General features: G+C 28.5%; 3 protein-coding genes and 1 non-coding gene across 7 annotated transcripts; 2 read left to right on the plus strand and 2 right to left on the minus strand.

Moving 5' to 3' along the window:
• The first annotated feature begins 2,308 nt into the window (after positions 1-2,308).
• On the plus strand, positions 2,309-5,687 carry LOC117239071 (alpha-ketoglutarate-dependent dioxygenase alkB homolog 4). Of its 2 annotated transcripts, XM_033504339.1 has the most exons (6): positions 2,309-2,680; positions 3,034-3,159; positions 3,442-3,534; positions 3,650-4,080; positions 4,300-4,488; positions 5,557-5,687. In XM_033504339.1, exons 1-5 carry the CDS (start codon positions 2,579-2,581, stop codon positions 4,448-4,450), a joined length of 903 nt encoding a protein of 300 aa, XP_033360230.1. In that variant the 5' UTR covers positions 2,309-2,578; the 3' UTR covers positions 4,451-4,488; positions 5,557-5,687. The 2 variants fall into 2 exon arrangements, with proteins under 2 accessions (XP_033360230.1, XP_033360229.1); XM_033504338.1 differs by lacking the exon at positions 5,557-5,687 and having other exon boundaries at positions 4,300-4,515.
• Positions 4,811-9,817, minus strand: LOC117239072 (CD63 antigen-like). Of its 3 annotated transcripts, XM_033504340.1 has the most exons (6): positions 9,674-9,817; positions 9,488-9,605; positions 5,930-6,118; positions 5,545-5,715; positions 5,254-5,439; positions 4,811-5,084 (listed from the first exon to the last, which is right to left on the minus strand). In XM_033504340.1, exons 1-6 carry the CDS (start codon positions 9,712-9,714, stop codon positions 4,899-4,901), a joined length of 891 nt encoding a protein of 296 aa, XP_033360231.1. In that variant the 5' UTR covers positions 9,715-9,817; the 3' UTR covers positions 4,811-4,898. The 3 variants fall into 3 exon arrangements, with proteins under 3 accessions (XP_033360231.1, XP_033360232.1, XP_033360233.1); XM_033504341.1 differs by having other exon boundaries at positions 9,488-9,674; XM_033504342.1 differs by lacking the exons at positions 9,488-9,605; positions 9,674-9,817 and adding an exon at positions 6,206-6,339 and having other exon boundaries at positions 5,930-6,145.
• Positions 9,818-12,709: 2,892 nt separating this feature from the next.
• LOC117239073 (CD63 antigen-like) lies at positions 12,710-19,505 on the minus strand. The gene is made up of 5 exons (XM_033504343.1): positions 19,224-19,505; positions 15,150-15,338; positions 14,373-14,543; positions 13,419-13,646; positions 12,710-13,001 (listed from the first exon to the last, which is right to left on the minus strand). The coding sequence occupies exons 1-5, from the start codon at positions 19,299-19,301 to the stop codon at positions 12,936-12,938; spliced, it is 732 nt and encodes a 243-aa protein (XP_033360234.1). The 5' UTR covers positions 19,302-19,505; the 3' UTR covers positions 12,710-12,935.
• Positions 16,764-16,845, plus strand: Trnas-uga. The gene has a single exon. It is a non-coding gene; the product is annotated as a tRNA-Ser (tRNA).
• Positions 19,506-21,148: the final 1,643 nt, after the last annotated feature.

A 21,148-nucleotide genomic window follows, 5' to 3' on the forward strand; every position in this document is an offset into this window, starting at 1 on the left:
CTCTAAATTAGCAGCTCAAACGTAGTAATTTAAATGGTGTAAATTAATATTTTAATTGCTTTAAATCGATAGGTGAAACGTTATAAATTAAATGCTTGAATGTTGTAAATAAACAGCTTAAAGGAATATTAATGGCTTAAATGTTGTAAAAATGTCTAAAAAAATGGATTTGGAAATTTGTTTAATTAATTCACATATTCTGTAAAAAGAACAAAAAAACGAAAAGTCATTTAACCACCTGCGATTTACAAAAGCTTTAATAGACCAGTTAAGAGGAGATATTCGACAACCACGAGATCGAGCTTCGACATCGACTACTAATTGTGATGAAATTCGATTAAATGGAAAGCTCCATGTAATTTTAACAAGAACAAAAAAGTATTGTTATATGTGTTCTTACCGAAACAAAGCACGAAACAACTTATTATTACGATACTTGTCCCGACAATCCAAGGATGTATCTTGGCAGATGTTTTATAAATTATCGTAAAAAAAGATACAAAAGAAAATTAAAAAATTATATGTTCAAAGATGTAAATATATATGGATTATTAAAATATAATGTCTTTTTAAATTAATTTTTATATAAATTCATTTTATATTACCTACAATACACTCGTCATATACGCGCAAAATCGTCTCGAGCTGCTGCTACGCCCAACCGAAAAGGCGGTCGAGTGCAAAGGGTAGTTTAAAAGTTATAAATTAATGTTCCAAATTTTTTAAATTAACCTTTTGCGGACGAGTGTCGGCAAATAGCCGCCCAAGTATTTTTACCGTTGCGGACGCGTGTCGACATATAGCTGCCCGAATCTGTTCACAGTTCCGGACAGTTATTTAGAAATGGCTGGCGTTACTTCTATTTTTCCGAGCGATAATTTTATGCGTATTTGGACACGGGTATAATAAACTAAACAGTATTATGTTATGAAGATTTTAGATCTTCAAAAATCTTATCTTCCGTTTAACGTAAACTTGCGATGCAGGATGATAGTCGAGTCAGAACAAATTTCAATCTTTCAATGGCATTACCAGATGAATCAGAAAGCTTTTTATATATTTTTTATAATACCTTATACACGATGCCTAAACGTTTCAGAAAGAACATGTTCGATAGTAATAATAGTGGTGACGAACATTATTTTGAACCTGACAAGATAGAAGACGACGACAATGCTTCAGGCAGTGGAAACGAACACCGTTCGATAATGAATCGGCTCAGGTGTTTCAATCTTTCTAATAATAGTGACAATGATGATGAATTAAATATTGATGAAAATAATAATAAACCTCGACAATGAATAACGCAAACGTTCAACGTGTATATATTTTCAACTGCGCGCGCCAATACCTTTCCCGTCCGCAAAGGGTTAATAGTTTAAATGTTATAAATTATGTTACAAATTAATGGTTTAAATGTTATAAATTAATGTTTTAAATATTGTAAATTAATAGTATAGGATTATTTATTCAGAAATATTAGAAATTAGAATTTCCAAAGATTTCTATCCTATATGATAAATTTATTGATAGATGGATGTACTTACGGTGGATTAAACAGGAAACGATGGTTATTTAACGTGAACTTAATGTAGTAATACGATATAACTAAGACAATTAGATTGATAATTAATAACTCACAACTAATAGTTTACAACTCATAACAACTCGGCAACTCTGTCTCGACTCAACTCTCTCAGCTCGACTCTCGATTCGCAACTAACTACTTCCTCACAATTCGACTCTCAATTAACGACTGCCGATTAATTTGCCTTTTTTCCTTAAGCATCCCTTTGTTCTTCTCATACCCCCACCACGTACGTGTTCGGTAACCGTCCGCGATCATGATCACGTCGCCTTTTTCCGCGTAATCACTAGATTGAAGGACCGACGACACATTGATGGGTCGCTTGACCCATTGAAGTTTCCCGACCCTTTCGGCCTGTCGGCAAAATTGTTTATAGTTCACCCGATATTTCTTAGACAATCTGTCCACGATACTACAATAGTTTATATGTTACAAATTAATAGTTTAAATGTTAATAAATTAATTCATTGAATTAGTTAATAAATTAATAGTAAATTGTTAGGAAAAAATAGTTTAAATGTTGTAAATTAATAGCTTGAATCTTACAAATTAATAACGCAAATGTTATAAATTGATAATTTAATTCGAAAAAGTTCAATTCTTCGATGTTCATTGTACGGTGGTTGAAACACAAATGACCTCGCACGGAAGTCTTTGTACACCTGTTGGTATACACTTGGCAAGGTGCTAATGTTTTGTCAAAAGAAGATTGTAAAAAGATTATCAGTTGAAAAGTTTATTATGAAAGTATTATTATAAACGAGGAGATTTATAGTCGATAGTAAACTATTTTAGTAATTTCGAATAAAGTTAACACGTATAGAAGACCCAATCAACGTATTGCCCTTCTTACGCTATCGCATCGACATTGTCCTTTAGTTTCCTGACTTTCACGTACTATGTGTCTAAAATATGTATACATATGTACATATGAATATAGTTCGAAATAAGTATTTAGCGACTTTTAAGTTCTTTGTTACTTATTAAAGGATGGAAACAGTGCGATCTTGTGGTTGCAAGGGAATAAGATCTTGTCTTCTCTGCGAAACTGAACATAAGATTGTGAAACCCAATCTTAAGGCTCATTTTGAGGTTATGTCCCAAAAGTTTGTCTTTTTTACAAATAAGTTTTCTATTATGTTATATACTTGGACAATTAATTTATTTGGTAGCATTGCTATTTTTAATATTTTTTATAAAAGATTTAAATTATTTATTTATTATTTAATTTATCCGTCAATGAAACAAATGATTTTCTAACGCAAGTATGCAATTTTTAATGTAGGCAATAGCATATATGATACAAAGTTACTGTTTTATGTACAAAATATAAAAGGTAACATTGTTATTGAACTAGATAATTTACTTTTTTATTAAATTTATACACATAACATTTAAAATTTGTTTCTATGTCTTATTAACTATTATGGATTATAATATTTTAGAAATGTTCTAGTTATGTATATTGTCCAAACTGTGACAAATCGTGGCCTGGTTGGGATGCTGATCTTTACAAAAATCATCCGTATCATCAAGGAACTGCCATAGAATTTCCTGGTGTATATATAAAGGTATTTACTTACCTGTATCCGATACATCCTTCCATTATTTAATTTCTAATTCATGGTAATATTATTCGTTAATTTTCCCTTTCAAACTAATTTACATTTAAGAATGTAACAAGAGATTATCAACCATCAATTATAAAAGAAAAAGTAAAAGATTTTTTAGTGAAGAGAACTTGATAAAAAGTATTATTAGAATAATAATTTTATTATTATTATTTATATTTGAGATAATATTCGTAAGAAATTAATTTTAACCTATTGTTTTATATTCACTTTTATATGAAGCTAGATTTTCTAAATCCTTGGGAAATTAATTCATTGAAGAACGCGCTTGAAAAAATACCTTGGGAAGTTTCTCAGAGTGGAAGAAGAAAACAGGTATTTCAAACAGTATAATATATAACTACATCTATTATTATAAAATTTTGAAATATCGATAAAGTTTATTAATAGATAAGATAGGAAGATTTAAGACAGAATTTAAAAATTCCAGAATTTTGGTCCAAAATGCAACTTTAAGAAAAGAAAGCTTCAGTTGGGTTCCTTTGATGGTTTTCCAAAGTCTACTCAATTTGTGCAACAAAAATTTTGCCAAGTACCCATGCTTAATAATTTCCAAACGGTAGAACAATGTACTTTAGAGTATGATCCGCTACGAGGAGCTTCGATAGATCCACATATCGATGACTGCTGGATTTGGGGTGAAAGAATAGTTACTGTGAATGTCATGGGTAACTCAGTTTTAACAATGAGTCCTTACCATGGTCCAGATACAAAATATAATTTAGAAAGCGTTGCAGAGTATTCCACTATACTCGAAGGCTTCGAATTTGATACAAATGATAAAAATGAAAGTAATAAAGATATCGTTGTAAGGCTGCCAATGCCAGAGGGATCGCTTATGATTCTTTATGATAGTGCAAGGCAAGAAAATTTTCTTACAGACATGGCAAATTAGTACTCAAACATCTATATCGTGTTATATTTCTGTAATTGTTTGGCAAATTTAGTTATACAATTATTTTAATTATCAGGTACAACTTGAGAAAGTATTTTATAACATAGATAAAATAGAATATAATGAATGTAAATTTCATTGCATTATTTACATAATTACTAGATTCTCTTCTATATTTTTTATAGGTATAAATGGGAACATTGTGTTTTAAGAGAAGATATAACTTCTAAGCGAATTTGTTTGGCTTATCGCGAATTAACTCCTCCATATTTATACACCTCAACAAATAATGAAATAGTCAAAGAACTCTTAAAGAGAGCTTCGGTCTTTCAATGAAGTGTGACTAAGGTTTGAAAATAATTTATTCCAATAAAGTATGTAATATAAAATTTGTACGAAATGTTTGTACGTTTCATTATGTATTATGAAAATATATTAAATCCTTCTATATATATATATATATATATATATAGTAAAGTAAATATAAGCACATATACATATATATCTACAGCTACAGTTTTATAGAAACGTAATAATAAATGAAATTAGATATCTACTATTAGGTATTTAATTTCTAAAAGAAACTGACGAAAAAAAATATTAAATTTAGAGCAATATATAAAAATCGATCTTAATTAACAAGAAATGAAGAAGGGAATATAACAAACAATTTTCTTTACAAAATAAAGATATTGACTTTTAGAACTTCAAAAAATTGAAAGATACTATTTTAATATAAATAAAATTATTTCATATTAAGAATGCATAACAAAAGTAGAGAATTCTATGAATTCTTCAAAGGTTCAGAGGACATGTAAACAACAGGAAAAGTGGTAAAGGGATCTGATTTTCCCAATGGTTGGTAACCATTAACTAAACTCTCTCTTAATTCCCATCGACGTCTCTCCCTTTCTGTTTTTTGTCTTCTAATTGCTCGGCCTAGCATACAGGCAAACATTATTCCAGTTAACTAAAAATAAATTAGAATGTATGAAATGCTCGATTAAAACCGAAAAATTACATTTTTATTGATATGTCAACTAATTTAAATTTATTTTAGATTTGTTACAATATCAAACTGTAATAAAGTATATCTTAAATTATATGTCGAATTAGGAATAAATATAATAAATACTAACCTGAATAAGAGCAATGGCTACAGCTCCAGTACCAATATAAAGGGCACTCCTGTGAATGATAATTGAAAGATGTTTGATACATCCAGTTACATAAATATTTTCATTATCTCTCGAAGGACAAGATGAAGGAATAGTCATTTTTTGTGCTTCCCAATCCTCGTATCCATTGTATCCACAACAATAGAGCTGTTGAATAATATATTCTATTATGTAAACAACATTTGTTAAATGTTTAACAAATCCGTAATTTTGACAGACGACAATTGAAATATTGAGAAATTGAAATATTACTCTTGATTGTAGAAAATCAATGGCACTCCTAGCTTCGTCATTTTTTTCATATTGATGCATGGTCGCATTAATTTTGTCAGCAAGAAGATTTTTTATTCCATCTTGAAGAGCATAAGCTGCAATCCCAGCGATCAGTTCCAAGACAAGAACTAATGAAAGCGATGCTGCGAACTACGCAATTATAGTAATATATTTTTATTATTTGTTACATATTAAATGAGAAATAAACAAATTAGTATTAGATAAATAAATTTAATAACGGATAAAATTGTTCCAGCAAAGTCGAAATATATAAAACAGAAAGAGAGGGATAACATAAAATTTTTCAAATTTTAATATACGATACTTTCACATAATAGAGAAAAAGAAATATTAGGATGCTCACCACAAGAACCATACAGGTGCTCTCTCTAAGAGCACCGCAACAACCCAGGAAAGCTATTATAAAAACAAATATCCCAACAATGATTAAGAGGGTTGCTGGAGAAAAATAGCTAGGATCCAAAAAATGGGAGAAATCTTCATATACAGCATAAATTGTTGTTCCAATGGATATTATCATTATCCCCGTTAACTATAAATAAATAATTTCTATTATAATTTTATAAAAAAATGTAGGATTTGTAAATTAAGATCTGGGTCTATAACATAATATTATAATAATATAAGTGAAAAATATTACTGGAGAAAATTAAATTATTTTTATACTTTTATTTTAAATTACGAATTTCTATTTCATATATAGATAATTAATTGCAATAACTATTTTACTAAGAATTATTAAAACATTCATAGTAGTTGAGTACTCTATCAAATTATTACGTATATACATATATATAATGTATTTTCATATCAATGAAATTGAACGTAAAATTCCTAACTAATACTTAAAAATGTGCACACATTGGTATTTTATATAGATATAGATAAATACATGATTGGATTTAATATTTCATATATATTTGTTAATTTTTAACGTCAATGACAAAGTTTTTGGCATTGTTGATATTATTATAATGTCGCCGATGATAATATCAATTCTTTATGTTCCAAATTTTTTATTTTTAATTAATATGATTTAAGTAGGCACACTCGTACAAAGTGGAATCGAATAGAGTCGAGTCATCGTCGAAAGGGCTTTCATTGGAACCGACAATTAAGGTATGATGTAACTCCTTTACTATAGTACAGCTCTATCTAATTTTATTATAATCACATCCGTGCTTTATATAAAGTACATTTTTCGCTAACATGAAAAGTTTATATTCTTACAAACATTCATTGTTCGTATTGAATTTTAAGAAATGTAAGATATTAAAATTATTGTACACGTAAAATCTAACAATACAAACAAGTGTTAAAACAAATTTTATTTTCTTTTTCTTTAGCGATATACTACGATACTTATATTTAATCATAGAGCAACAATCATTCTTGCAATAACTTTAATGATTTGGATGATAAAAATATTTGAACCTGCAACTTCCAAAGTGATTTAAAAAATTCATTTCCCTTATGCACTATTAATAGTATATGCATAAAAATGCAAAGGGAAATAATAATAAATTATACATCGGTAAAATAAAAATTTTGTACGTTAGCATTTTATACGCCTACGATATTGTAGTACAATATGCAGAAAAATCTTATTTTCTAACAAATTTGGGAAAATAATATGCATCACTTTTCACGTGATCTCTTCTAGATATTACAAAATATTGAACAAAATGTTTAATTTACGCTATATTAAAATTAGCAGTTGGCACGCGTAGCAAAGATATTACAAAAATATTAATTTCAGTTAAACAAATTAATTAGAACTTTTGCAATTTATATGTGCATCTGAGTTCTTTATTACAATTTCATTTTCAAAAACAAGAGCACGTATTTCATCGTTATTCCTAAAATAGACGGAACATTTTAAGAGATAGCGAAAAATGATCTAATAATCTAGATTTTACAGTATAATGGAGCAAAATGTTAAAATTACCACTTCTAGGTTAATATTATTTTGGATTGAATAAAATTTCCGTTACATAAAGAAAAAAGTAGTCAAAGATATTTATTTTTTAAAAACTCAATGAATTAATAATATCAGCTTTTAAAAGTTACGAAACGTATTAATGATACTAATGTGGTTGTAATTAAACGATATTTGCGCAGTATGTAGGCCGTACAAATATATGTATGTCCATCAAATAGGGGCTGTCGAACCCCTTATCGTATAATATCAGTTAAAAAGTGTATACGTATTTTTCCGCTGAATGCAACATTTTACAAGAAAGAAAACAGTGGAATTCGCTTATCGTCACCAATGAGACTACAAGAATATCTGAGCTGATAAGACAAGTCATTTACGTTTGCAAGATAACGATTACTAATTCTGATGCCAATCGCGGAGAATGAGAATTTTCATTCTATCACGAAACAGCAGATCTATTTCATACAATTTTTTTATCGTTGAACAATGAAACCACATTATTTCCGTTTTATAAAGGAGCGAATTTCCGTAGCTAGTAAAATTCATATCCTAGTATCTTGATGATTTTTATTCATATAGAAAGCAAGCAAGAAAAATAAGCAATGTATTGTGTATCGCTGTTTTTAGGTTATGTATTGCTGTTCTTTCTCCTTCTTTTCTTTTCCTTTTTTAATTTACCGGTTGGCCGTTGTATGGAGTTTGTCGAATGTAAGCGAGTAAGAAAATGACGAAAGAAAGGAAGGGGGGACGACAAGGGACAGACATTGATGGTTCGCGACGTTGCAGACCTACTGCACGGTAATAATTCATCAGGGACGACCTCACCTAGCCGATATCGATCTTGTACGTCCGAACAACAGAGTAGATCTATGATCCGCGTCTATATCGAGGGCCGACCTAACTTGTTGAATCTCAGGGCCGAGTATAGGGAAAATCGACGTCGCCATGGTTATTGTCGTAGTCAACCTCGACCCCGTTTATCGTTCTCATTTTTTCCTCGCGATTCGATTAACGTGTACTTACTTATTACTTGCCCATTTAATCGCATACATTTCAGGATGCAACTACTCAAGTTTCCGTTGCACGCATAAATACATTAGCCAGCAGTTTGATCAACAACTCACTAAGATACAGACGGCTAAAAAAAGTAAAATCCACGGATCTAATGTAAAATAATTAATTAATTACACAATCAGTCTATTCCTGAAGGATTACTAAAATAGGTGGCACCTTCTCGCACGTTATACTAACGTAAATCACATTTATTAAATGATTATTATAGGTCAATTGTTACCTTACATACTAGGTTAGCCGATTATTTTCAAATATCTTGAATTATTTTGGTATTTTGTTCGTTTTTTTATAACAATTTTATAATTGATATATAATTGATCGTACCTTATCGGAAATTATATATGTATTATACTCGATATACTACATAAAGATTTTTCACTTTATGCTTGTGTGAATATCTGTTTGAAGGAAAATAGTGAAACAAATAGAAATATGTGAAAATAAATAAATTGTATTATGTCTACCTAGCATTTGTTACTCTTTTCCTATTTATTTGTTTCGTATTTATCCATAAATGTTTCAATATGTATACATAATATATATACCGACGGGAAGATTACGTTGCATTGATTATTAATCACTTTGATTAATTCGTAACTTGTTACTTGATTAATTAAAGATTAAGAACGCAATATCGGTGGAAAATTATAAATAACGCACGAGGATGCATTTAGAATCGGAAAGAAAATGAGAAAAGTGAACACACTTTGTGAAAAGTGTGAATTCACGATTAAATGGATGAAAAGAAATATCAATATCGATGTGATCGAACGAATATTTATTTAGTTAATGGTCAAGGTAGAAATCGGTTTTGTACGTATCTAATAAACGCGACGTATGATCTTCGAAGAATAGGCGAAAAGAAAATAAAAGAATGTGGCTACAGACCACAAAGAGGGAGTTAACCGCGCAAAGCAGGTACTTGATGCAACGTAGGCCAACGTCGAGGTGTGTGGCAGCCATTTTGGTGTCCGAGAATCCTCTTTCACGCAGGTGCACTACGGAACTGAACGTAGAAACACCTAAACTTGATTCGATGTATCGTATTATCTACTGATAAAGCGGCATACGTACCGACGACACACGTAGCGCTGCTTACTTGTTTTTATAAGCATCTATCCGTTTATTTTCTTTCTCTCTTTATCTCTCTCCTTTCCTTCTCTTTACTCAACACCTATTCGTCCTTGTCTGTTTTTGTAGGTATTCGCGGAAACACACGTTATAATAAATATAATAGTTGACTAAACAAAATCATTAAATCGTGAAAAGAAAGATTAATTCTGCTGCGAGCTTCGACTAAAGAATTTGATTCAATACGGTAACACACAATTTAGAATTTCCTATTGTAATATTATGTCATCGTTATCGTCACTGTAGCAATAGAATTTTCGATGTTTTAGTTATTGCAAATTGAAAACAACGTAAACCTTGAAAACGTTTGCATAAAGCCAGAGGAATTTAAGTATTAATATAATAACAACTTCGACTAAAGAAAACACGTTAAGTACATTGTTATACGTGGATTAGATTATACGTGGATTAGCATTAGGATTATATCATTACTATTGTTAATAGAATAAGGTGTCTCAGCTAACTAATCAGCTAATTATTTACGATTATACAAAAAGACTTGTCAGAACAAAGTTGAACTATTTCAAGGGGTACATGTAATGGGAGAAAGAATTTTTTCTCAAGTTCATTTTTTCTAAGAGATTGCATGGTTTTTCTAAGAGATGGCAGAGTTTTTAAATAGAACTCTGTACATTTTTTTACCCCTGTCGATGTGAATTTCTATTCCCTGTATTCTTCCTAAACTATGATTCCCGATTTCATATAAGATCGCGTAACAGAAATATGAGTTCGTGGAAATTTTTGCAACTGCCGCAAGACCAGTGAAATGAAAAATATCAATCATCTGTCATTAAGGGGTCAAAGGTTCAAAAATTCATCAAGTTATTAATCAACATAAGTATAAAACACTAGCTTTTTAAAAAAAATCGTTTAAATGGATTTTTGCTTGGAATTAGAATAGAATTTTCAGCAATTTCTAAAATTTCCTTTTTACATAAATATGAACACGCTTATAACACTTCATATGTACTACATGTTTGTTGCAAAACGACGTCTTTGTCATTGACGATTGAATTCTGAAGAACGTTGATATATTTATGTTATGCTTCTTTTTACGTATATAACGGGATTTGCGTAAAATTTTCCGGGTAAAATGAGGATGCGAATGGAGAAAGTTTCAAAAGCGCTGATCTATGATAATAATAAGTCTCAATTCAATTTCAATAATTCAATTTCAATGGGACCATTTTCAACTTTTATTTTCTTTTTCTTTTCATTAATTTGCCTTATAGTTACAGTTTATCCATTTGTCACAACTACTTGTAGGTTTTACATACTCTCAATCGTTTACATCCATTCTTTTACGTACCATTCACTCCCACACCCCTTTGCATGATGTATTGTATATAATATTATTCATAGTATTCGATATATAATATATTGCATAATTAAAGCTTAAAGTTATAAATTGTTCATAATATTTCATTGTGTAACAAGATTTATCAGTCAATTGCCGCTTTACTAGTGACATTATCGATTCGACATTTATGTTTCAAACTGTGTTTTTTATATCTCCCTTGTAACAATACTAATATTCAGAGATTTTCAACTTTTATTGTATGCTTAAATATATATATATATATATATATATATATATATATATATATATATCACGTAGGTCACGTAATTATCAAATTTACATCGTGTGACATTTAGAAAAAATGCTAGGCATCAAGCTGTAACATAAAGAACCTGCAAATGGTCGGCATTGGCACATCGACCAGCCGCTACGCCCATGCGTGAAAACATAGATCATGACTCATGCGTCCTATCATGTGGGTATGTAATTCAGCACACGTTCATTATTCATACACTGAAAAGTATTACGAACCGTGCTTGATTTTATTTCAAACCAAGAACCGTTTCTTCGCTCAAGTTCCCTTTAAGCTGCTTCAAGCGTTCTAATCGTCTTCTTTTATATCAAATTCGTTTTTTAATAAACTTACATGATTCAAGCGGAAACGACCAGTAAAATAGCAATTATCTTATACAAGTAATAGAGTAGGTTGTCCGAAACTAAACCATAATACACATAGAAACAAAGAACTATGTCAAATATGTGATGGAAAAAAAAGAAGAAAATTGATGGGAAAAATGGTAAAAGACAGCCCAGTGGCACATTGTGTTAGATGATAAAATTTCATTTAAATTACTTTACAACATCGAACAAATAATGTTTAAATTAAAAATGTAGTTTTTTCCCTTCGTGCGCATATATTTATCACGCATACAAGGAAATACGTACATTATACGTACAACGAAGTTTTTGTTTTGTCTTTTTTTAATAAAATAACGAAAAATGATTTTCTACTCTTTTATTTCATGTACAAACTGAATGCACAACATTTTACTTCTTCCGATAGAGATCGCAAAACTTTTGTATTATATTTACTGAAGATATATGCATCGGTAGACAGGGTGGGATACTAAAACCTGGATATCTAAATGTCTCCTTCGTTTTGAATGATATTGAAAAATGTATAAAGCATAATCTGAGTAGTTCCGAAAGAAAGGAAGGACACGATGTACGACAGAACTATTTCTGTGGCCATTTTTTCGAATGTATCGAGGCCATTATTATTATTATTATTTCCTTTTTTTTTCTTTTTTTAGGAAAACATCCTGTATATGGATAGGGTATGTCGCGTAAAATCAGCGGAAAGCTAAAGTTTTCACGTGCCCAGTGCTGAAACATGTAATTTGTGGCACTTTCGGGAAGACAAAGTGCATGAGAGCTGTGTTTAGGCTCGAAATGATGTCAACTTGGATTGTAAGTAAAATATTAATTTATATATAATATTTGTAAACCAAGATTTAGAATGCCAAAATGCACGTCACTGGATCCACTTCGATTACAATGTACAATGTACAATGTACAATGTACAATGTACAAGCAATGATTTTAATGAAAAATGTTTCAAATAAAAGTTAGATGGTTTCGAGAGGAACATAATTTGTCGTGACTAGTTTTTTCATTAAACATTAATTATTGAAAACAAAGGAAATATGTAGATATTTCAATCTTCATACCATATTCAATAGCTTCTTTGATTATAATATAATAGTAAATCCTAGAAACGTAAAATACCTTTTTCATTTAACGCTTCTTAAATGGGACTATGATTATAGCTTTCATTTAGAATTAATTTCTAATCTTCATTTTATCATGATGTACGTGATACGTCCTCAAATCGCTGAAAAGATATTAGACCGACTCGTAACTGTTTCTAATCGATCGAGCTAAGAAAACTGAGAAGCAGATTCCCATCGCCTGAAACAAATAACAAACTGACATGATGGACTATCTTCATGTTTGAAATTGACAAATATCTATCATGCATAGAAGCAAAATTATATCAATCTATAATCTTCGTTTAAATTTCTCAATTGTTTCTGCTTTCTCGCATTTTACTTTACTTTTTACTTTTCATTTACACATACCGCTGCTTGATATTGATAGTGGCGCAACTCAAAAAATTTCAAATTCACTATAATGGTAGAATTGTTTTTATCATGTAAAACGGCATTGCATTTATAATTCTATCAGTTTTGCGTCACAGGCTAGTTATATTAATAAGGCCTATATTTAGTATTTTGAAAAATGTGAATTTTAAAAAGCGCCTTCTCGAAAATTTTCAATGTTCAAATGTATGCCACTATCAGTGCCAAACAGCGATGTAATGATTACCTGAACGAAAGCAATGCCGAGTCCAACTCCACCAAGTTGCATAGCATGAGATTTAACGAAAGAAAGGAACTTATTATAGCAACCCTGGTGTACCACTGCTGACGTAAGACTGCAATTTTTCGGTTCTACGCCTGTTCCATCAATACAACACGAGGCAGGAATGTCGTTCGCGTCCATGTGTCCAATAGTTACCCAATCAGACGCGTTTCTTGTACCGCAACAATCGAACTACAATAATATTCGTTTGTATGATTGCCTAAATTGAAGCGAGGAACCTGATATGAATATTTGTTATTTAAGGTATTTGTAGCATAGATCGATTTTCTTACAATCTTCTCGAAATTTTGATGATACTTTGTTTAATACATTATCTGTATATTTACATGATTTAATTTTTGAACAGTCCAGCCTTGCCAAAATGGAGTTGTTCATCTCCAAAGTTGGAAGTTTTAACATATAATCCCTATAGCAGGACGTTGTAGAATGATTTTTTGATTAATTGCAAAAGAACCAGTTCTTACAAAGTTGTTAAAAGGCTAATATATTGTTTAAAACGGCTAGAAGGATCCTTTTTAAAGAAAAGATTCAGCTGCGACTCCGTTTACGTACGACGTATACATTATACAATTATAATATGTATATAATATGAGGTTGCTATTCCTAAATTGTCCATTTCTAAATTGTACGCCAGTGGGCGCGCGTAGAAAGTACAATACAGCCTCTTTAGCAAATATGACTTTTGACTATTAGCGTATTTTACTTTCAAGATATATTGTCGTGTTACAAATACCTTAATTAAGCTTCCATTAAGCTAAATTGCTAATTTAAAGATTCCTAAGTATTAAGCTCGCTTTTTTCAAGAATTAGAATTTCCGTACAAATAGCTAATATAAATATTATACATATACTGAGAGAAAAAGAATCAAAAGGTTTAAAAAAATAAAAAAACTTTACGTCGCGCTGAAGATTATCCCAAACAGTTAACACTTCTGAACTGTTTTTATACATTTGCATTGAATCTCGCATCTTATTCTGAATAATCGAGGACGCCCTGGCTCTTAGAACGTATCCAGATATACCACCTGAGAATTCCAAAATAAAAACGACCACCAACAACGACGTGAACTGAAATCAAGGAATTACATTCTATTATTAAACTTTAGTTTCATTTACCAGTATAACATTTTCGCTAAGCTGATGCTAGATGTCTCGTGACAAAAGATGTAAGAGAAGGAACATCGATAATATGGTCGTAAAACAAGGGTAATTATAGAGAAAGGGGCACACTACACCGATTTCAATGACCTTGAAATATGTCGCTACCACCGCTCGGCCAACCTATAACGCATTCACGTATCTTTTTTTTATTTATCTTAAAGGTGATTAACATCAATGAGCCAGAATATGCCAGAATGGAGTGTAATGGCGATGAAATTTAATTCAAGATTTTTGCGAGTATCTTGGAAACAAAGGCCGAATGATGGTTACATGTATGGAAAAAAAATTGTTCACAATGTAGACCTTCACAACATATTTCAAGGTCATGGAAATCGACGAGATGTGCCATTTCCTGTAAAATTATCAACTAAATAAAAGTCCAAATTTATTTATTAAGAAACTATTCATTCAGAGATTACTTAGAGTTACGTTACCTATAGTAATCTTCGATTTTAATAGAAATTTAAAAAACTAGTACAAAGAAGTATAAAAGTTTATTTAAATATAAATTACCGTAACTATCATGCAATAACTTTCGCGTACAGCGCCGCAACATCCGAAAAAGGCTATGAAAAATATAATTGCACCGATTGCAATCAGCAGAGAGGGAACAGATAAAAATTTATTATCCAGGAAATGTTGATAACTGTGATAAACTCCATGAATCCCAATACCAATGGATAATAAGATTATACCCGTGATCTGAAAATAAGAATACACATATCATCACTTTTCTCATTTCGAATAAATTATAATATAGGCTTAGATGAATTGTAATGTTATTTTAACATTAACGTTATAACGATCGGCGACGCTTTTCAACGATTAAAGCCGAGAAATTCACAAATCGGATCACAGATTTTCATTTGACTCGAACTATCTACTACTATGAATGCTCTCGTTGGATTACGCGTAAGCGATTTCGCCCAGTACCTGACTTAACATATACTGAATGTATTGTTATCGCTGATGCGAATGAAGCGCTTAATGATTGCCGACGCCACTGTAGCGTCGTGTGATTAAATTCGCATTTTGTAAGTTCTTAAAAGAACCCGCCGGCCTTCTTCAAGTTCTACAAAGTATCATTCAAATTAGGGTCAGACTGTTCCGAGGTTAGGCTAGGTTGCTAGGCTATGGTTACAGTGGATACGTATCCTCGTAGATATATGTATATCAGAATAATAAAATACCTATACAATAGACTTTTATGAGTATACGCATACGTATGTTTTGATCTTCAGATATTTTATTCATCAGACAACAATTTATTTACGTTAGAACATGCATTTATTGTAACGGTAGTCTTGGTTATCTCAAATTCATTTGTTATATAAAATACTCTGTTAGCTTATTGACGTTGCTATAAGATGTTGCTTTAAATTTTCCCTATATCCCTATTTTAAATAAAAATTTATTCTTAGACATATTTTCTCATATATAAATTATTTAGCTTTGTTTACATTGCAAATTGAATCAACAGAAAATAAGATTAGAAGATCTTTATATCCAATTACTAACTGACAGGGGAACGAGGCTAATACGAAGCCATGATTTTAAAAAAATGCGGTTGCTTTGGACGTTCATAAAATCCCTCTAGACACACATTGATAAAAATGAAATACTTTCACTAACGATTTGTAAAGAAATGAAAATTATATTGTAAATACAATTATGTAAAAATGTAAATGTAAAAATTATGTAAAAATAAATTATGTAAAAAATGTAAATGTAAATTGTGGGGTCTTTAGGCCGAAATGAATTTTAAAAATATGTGAAACAAGGAAATTACTGTTAATAAAAATTACTGTATCGATTAACATTAAAATAAACATTGCAAAAAGGATAATACAAATAATTATTTTAACAAATTTGTCAACTAATTCTATTACGTTTTTTATTACATTCTATGTAAAACTATTATTACTGCGTGTATATATCAATCCTACATAATTTCTCAAGTAATTAAAAACTATTTTTTTAAATTATGAACGTTGAATTAATTTAGTTAATTAATTAAATATTCAAGTTAAAAATTTTATTTTGTATTATTGTATCGTATAATATTCAAATATTCGTTACTTCAATTATGTTTTTAATATTCTTATAAAATAAACGGAAATTTCAATTGCTGCGGTGTCCGAGCGGTTAAGGAGATGGACTTGAAATCCATTGGGTTCTACCCGCGCAGGTTCGAATCCTGTCCGCAGCGTCTTTTTTTTCATTTATATAAAACGATTTTTTAGTATCTTTAAAAGTTTTAAAACAGATTGCACGTCAGTACAATATGCTGCCTCGTCGCATAATGTACATAGATTTCATAATAAAGGATAAATTTACTTCATTATGGTTGATATCAATGTCAATAACTCTATCGGCATAATTTGTTTTCATTTATAACAATTATTGCAAACAAATATTATAAATATTTTCATACAATGAAAACAAGATTTTTGTTATATTTGTATTATAGCTTTATATATACATATATATTACATTACATTACATCACATTACATTATATAATATTATATTATATTATATTATATTACATTACATTATATTACATTATATTACATTACATTACATTATATTACATTATATTACATTACATTATATTATATTACATTACATTACATTACATTATATTATATTATATTACATTACATTACATTACATTATATTACATTACATTACATTATATTATATTATATTACATTACATTACATTATATTATATTATATTACATTACATTACATTATATTACATTATATTACATTACATTACATTATATTACATTATATTACATTACATTACATTACATTATATTATATTATATTACATTACATTACATTACATTATATTACATTACATTACATTATATTATATTATATTACATTACATTACATTACATTATATTATATTATATTACATTACATTACATTACATTATATTACATTACATTACATTATATTATATTATATTATATTATATTACATGTTATATTATATTATATTACATTACATTACATTACATTACATTACATTACATTACATTACATTACATTACATTACATTACATTACATTACATTACATTATATTATATTACATTACATTACATTACATTATATTACATTACATTACATTACATTACATTACATTACATTACATTACATTACATTACATTACATTACATTACATTACATTACATTACATTACATTACATTACATTACATTATATTATATTATATTATACATTATATTATATTCATTATATATATATTATATTATATTATATTATATTATATTATATTATATTATATTATATTATATTATATTATATTATATATATATATTATATTATATTATATTATATATATATTATATTATTATATTATATTATATTATATTATATTATATTATATTATATTATATTATATTATATTATATTATATTATATATATTATATTATATTATATTATATTATTATATTATATTATATTATATTATATTATATATATATTATATTATTATATTATATTATATTATATATATATATTATATTATATTATATTATATACATACATATATGTAGGATGTAATATATTTTTCTTTCTTTTTTTCATATAGGTTTCAACTGCACCTATGTTGTCATTAGCGACGATGATATGAACAGACAGAAATTTACTATTCAGATTTTGCTAAATAATATTATATAACAACGCATGTAATTAAATCATAATGTAATAAAATTATTAAAAAATACAGATAAAAGATATCTATACGTATACAAACTAGCTGTATATACATATATATATATATTATATATATATGTGCAGTTCACGTGTTTTTCGTCTTTTCATCTTTTAACTGGTATTCATGATTCATTGTATGAGTGCAAAACGCAGTACTTTACTGCGACATATTTATATACATGTTTACTTGGTAGAAGTCTACATATATACGTAACTTAAGAACAGGAAAACGAGACGTAAATATGTCATCATATACGAAAAAAAAAGATCATATCACTATGACAGATCTATCAACTAATTTTCTATCAATATGTAATTAGTTTATTATACTTAACATATTTAATATGTTGAATATTAAAAACGTTAAAAGTATTAAATGTTAATTATTGTAATATGTAAATTATTCTATTATGATATTATATTATTCTAATAGCTTTCATAGAATTTAGAATTTATATCGATATTTATATCGATATTTAGGTTATATTTAGGTTAGTATGAAATTAACGCGAGTCTTCTGTGGTCTTAAATAAAGTAAATTATGAAAAAGAACATAACGTTACATCGGGATATCGCCTCGACGGGATTTCTATGATTTAAGAAATCAAAAGGAAGTAAGATCATGCGGAACCATCTAATTATGATAACTTTTTAAACTACGCTGTGCTTTCAGTATGGTACCATAATCAAAAGATGTTTAAAACAGAACTTTTATCGTTTCCTCAATATAATAAATAATTCAATATCTTGAACAATTTTCGAGAAACGACGTACGACGGTAAACTTATTAAAGTACTTAAAAATTAAGGATTATTATAACAATGAAAATTACTCACAACGAAGAGGAGATTGAAGATGAACATCAGATATTTGACACATCTTGAACCAAGAGATAATTTCATAGTAGTAACCATTATTTTCTTACAATTAAACGAGATCGTCTTTATTGATTTCGGAATATATAACTATATACCTAACTACGTTATATTTTCTCCACTCCACTAACGTTAAAAAAAGGCGCACAAACCGGCTAACAACATCGCAACGATTCACTATGTTTAGACAGTTATCGCGTGGCTGCGTGTCCAAGCGCATGCGCAATCATAATACTCTTAACCAAGGTTACGAAACTTCAAAGGTTACCAACCGCAAAATTCATTTTATACATTTTATACATTTTATACATTTTTGTACATATACTAACTTCCATCATTCGTCCCGATTGAAAACCAATCAAATATAATATTACAAAAAATCCACATAAAAAGCAGGGAGCATAAAGCCAAATAAAAGCAAATTTTTATATATATATACATATACGAAATAATTAATTTAAACATGAATCCTGAATTATCTTGGTTAAGATTCATAAAAACTATTGCACAGCTATAATATATACATAGAGTCTTAACCGGACAAAAATTATTGGAACATCGAAATTGCACAGATTTTGAATCAATATCTTTATTACTATCATCATAATAATAATGAGATTTATCATATCTAACTATTAAAACAAGTAAAAAAGGTATTACAGTAGGTATACATAATATAATATTCATATAGTACAATTTTTCCATACCAACTGGAACACCATAGTGTTCTAAAAACATGACAAAATACAGATTATGCATGAAAATATAAAATATGTATCTGGTTTACATTTACTATAATAAACAAAATTTTCTTGATTATACTTATCTATTCAACATACTATATGTAATTTAGCATGTATGTAATTGGTGATATCATTATTATTATTTGATAAAAATTACAAATATGTATGTATATACAATATATGTTACAAAAATATAGGGATGTTGTTTACTGCTGAGATTTTTGAATTGATTTCTGAAATATATTCATGAGACTTAAAAATATTTCTCCGTATGTAGTAGAATAATAATAAAATACTAAAAATTCAAATTTTAACATGATAAATGCATACAGCAGTCTTATAGGAGCAATAATCAAAATAATTTCAAGTCGATAAATTGTAAAACAAGTATTATATCGAACTGAGGCAAGTAACATACAAACGCATCGCTTCTATTATAATGCGAAGAATCGATAGTAAGGGATTATAAGAATAGACTCAATTGCGAATGATATATCATATATAACTAGCACTTCCAACTTCATGATCGTACATCTCATTTAGAATTAAATATTTTCAAGGATAAAGTATAATAATTTTATATTATTTTATTACACTTACTCTCAAAATATTAATCTCTTTTTATCAGAAAACGAATGATATATAAATAGATAAATACGTATGTATAACTTTTACGTTTTAAATATAAAATAAAATAAGAAAGAAAGAATATTTAAATTTATTAATAATTATTTTTAATACCTACTGAAAGTTTAATGTTTCATGTTATTTTTATTAAATATATTGTATTATGCTTCTTTATTGTATTGAGGTTTTTACCTATTACAATACAATTTTAGGTATGTACACGTTTAACACATTTTTATTCTTATTAAATCTATCTTACATTATATTCGCATATAAAAATAATTTGCAACTTTTTATTAAATTAATCTTTATGACTTGAAAAATTTGCATTTCTACAAAACTTTAAGTTAACGAAAAATTGTGTACAATTTTAAGAAATGAAATTGTATAATATATAAATATATTTATATAGCATTATAAAGAAAAGTCGCTAAGGACATGTAAAATTTCTTTGGTATATTTTATTCTGATTCTGTTTTTATTTCCATTTAAAAGATCTTTAAATTTCTTCATTAT

This window comes from Bombus vosnesenskii, unplaced genomic scaffold (assembly GCF_011952255.1).
Source record: "Bombus vosnesenskii isolate JDL3184/JDL3185 unplaced genomic scaffold, Bvos_JDL3184-5_v1.1 scf7180000013883, whole genome shotgun sequence".
In the NCBI taxonomy this organism is placed as follows: Eukaryota; Metazoa; Arthropoda; class Insecta; order Hymenoptera; family Apidae; genus Bombus; species Bombus vosnesenskii.

What these genes read in the sequence shown, in the direction of transcription:
- LOC117239071 (XM_033504339.1), top strand. Translation starts at nt 2,579, where the DNA reads ATGGAAACAGTGCGATCTTGTGGTTGCAAGGGAATAAGATCTTGTCTT. An exon ending in TTCCTGGTGTATATATAAAG is followed by an intron (nt 3,160 to 3,441) that starts GTATTTACTTAC and finishes TTTTATATGAAG; the next exon opens with CTAGATTTTCTAAATCCTTG. An exon ending in ATTCTTTATGATAGTGCAAG is followed by an intron (nt 4,081 to 4,299) that starts GCAAGAAAATTT and finishes TATTTTTTATAG; the next exon opens with GTATAAATGGGAACATTGTG.
- LOC117239072 (XM_033504340.1), bottom strand. Translation starts at nt 9,714, where the DNA reads ATGCTTATAAAAACAAGTAAGCAGCGCTACGTGTGTCGTCG. An exon ending in GCACCTGTATGGTTCTTGTG is followed by an intron (nt 5,716 to 5,929) that starts GTGAGCATCCTA and finishes ATAATTGCGTAG; the next exon opens with TTCGCAGCATCGCTTTCATT. An exon ending in TTGATTTTCTACAATCAAGA is followed by an intron (nt 5,440 to 5,544) that starts GTAATATTTCAA and finishes ATTATTCAACAG; the next exon opens with CTCTATTGTTGTGGATACAA.
- LOC117239073 (XM_033504343.1), bottom strand. Translation starts at nt 19,301, where the DNA reads ATGGTTACTACTATGAAATTATCTCTTGGTTCAAGATGTGTCAAATAT. An exon ending in TCTTCAATCTCCTCTTCGTT is followed by an intron (nt 15,339 to 19,223) that starts GTGAGTAATTTT and finishes TCTTATTTTCAG; the next exon opens with ATCACGGGTATAATCTTATT. An exon ending in GTTATTGCATGATAGTTACG is followed by an intron (nt 14,544 to 15,149) that starts GTAATTTATATT and finishes CCTTGATTTCAG; the next exon opens with TTCACGTCGTTGTTGGTGGT.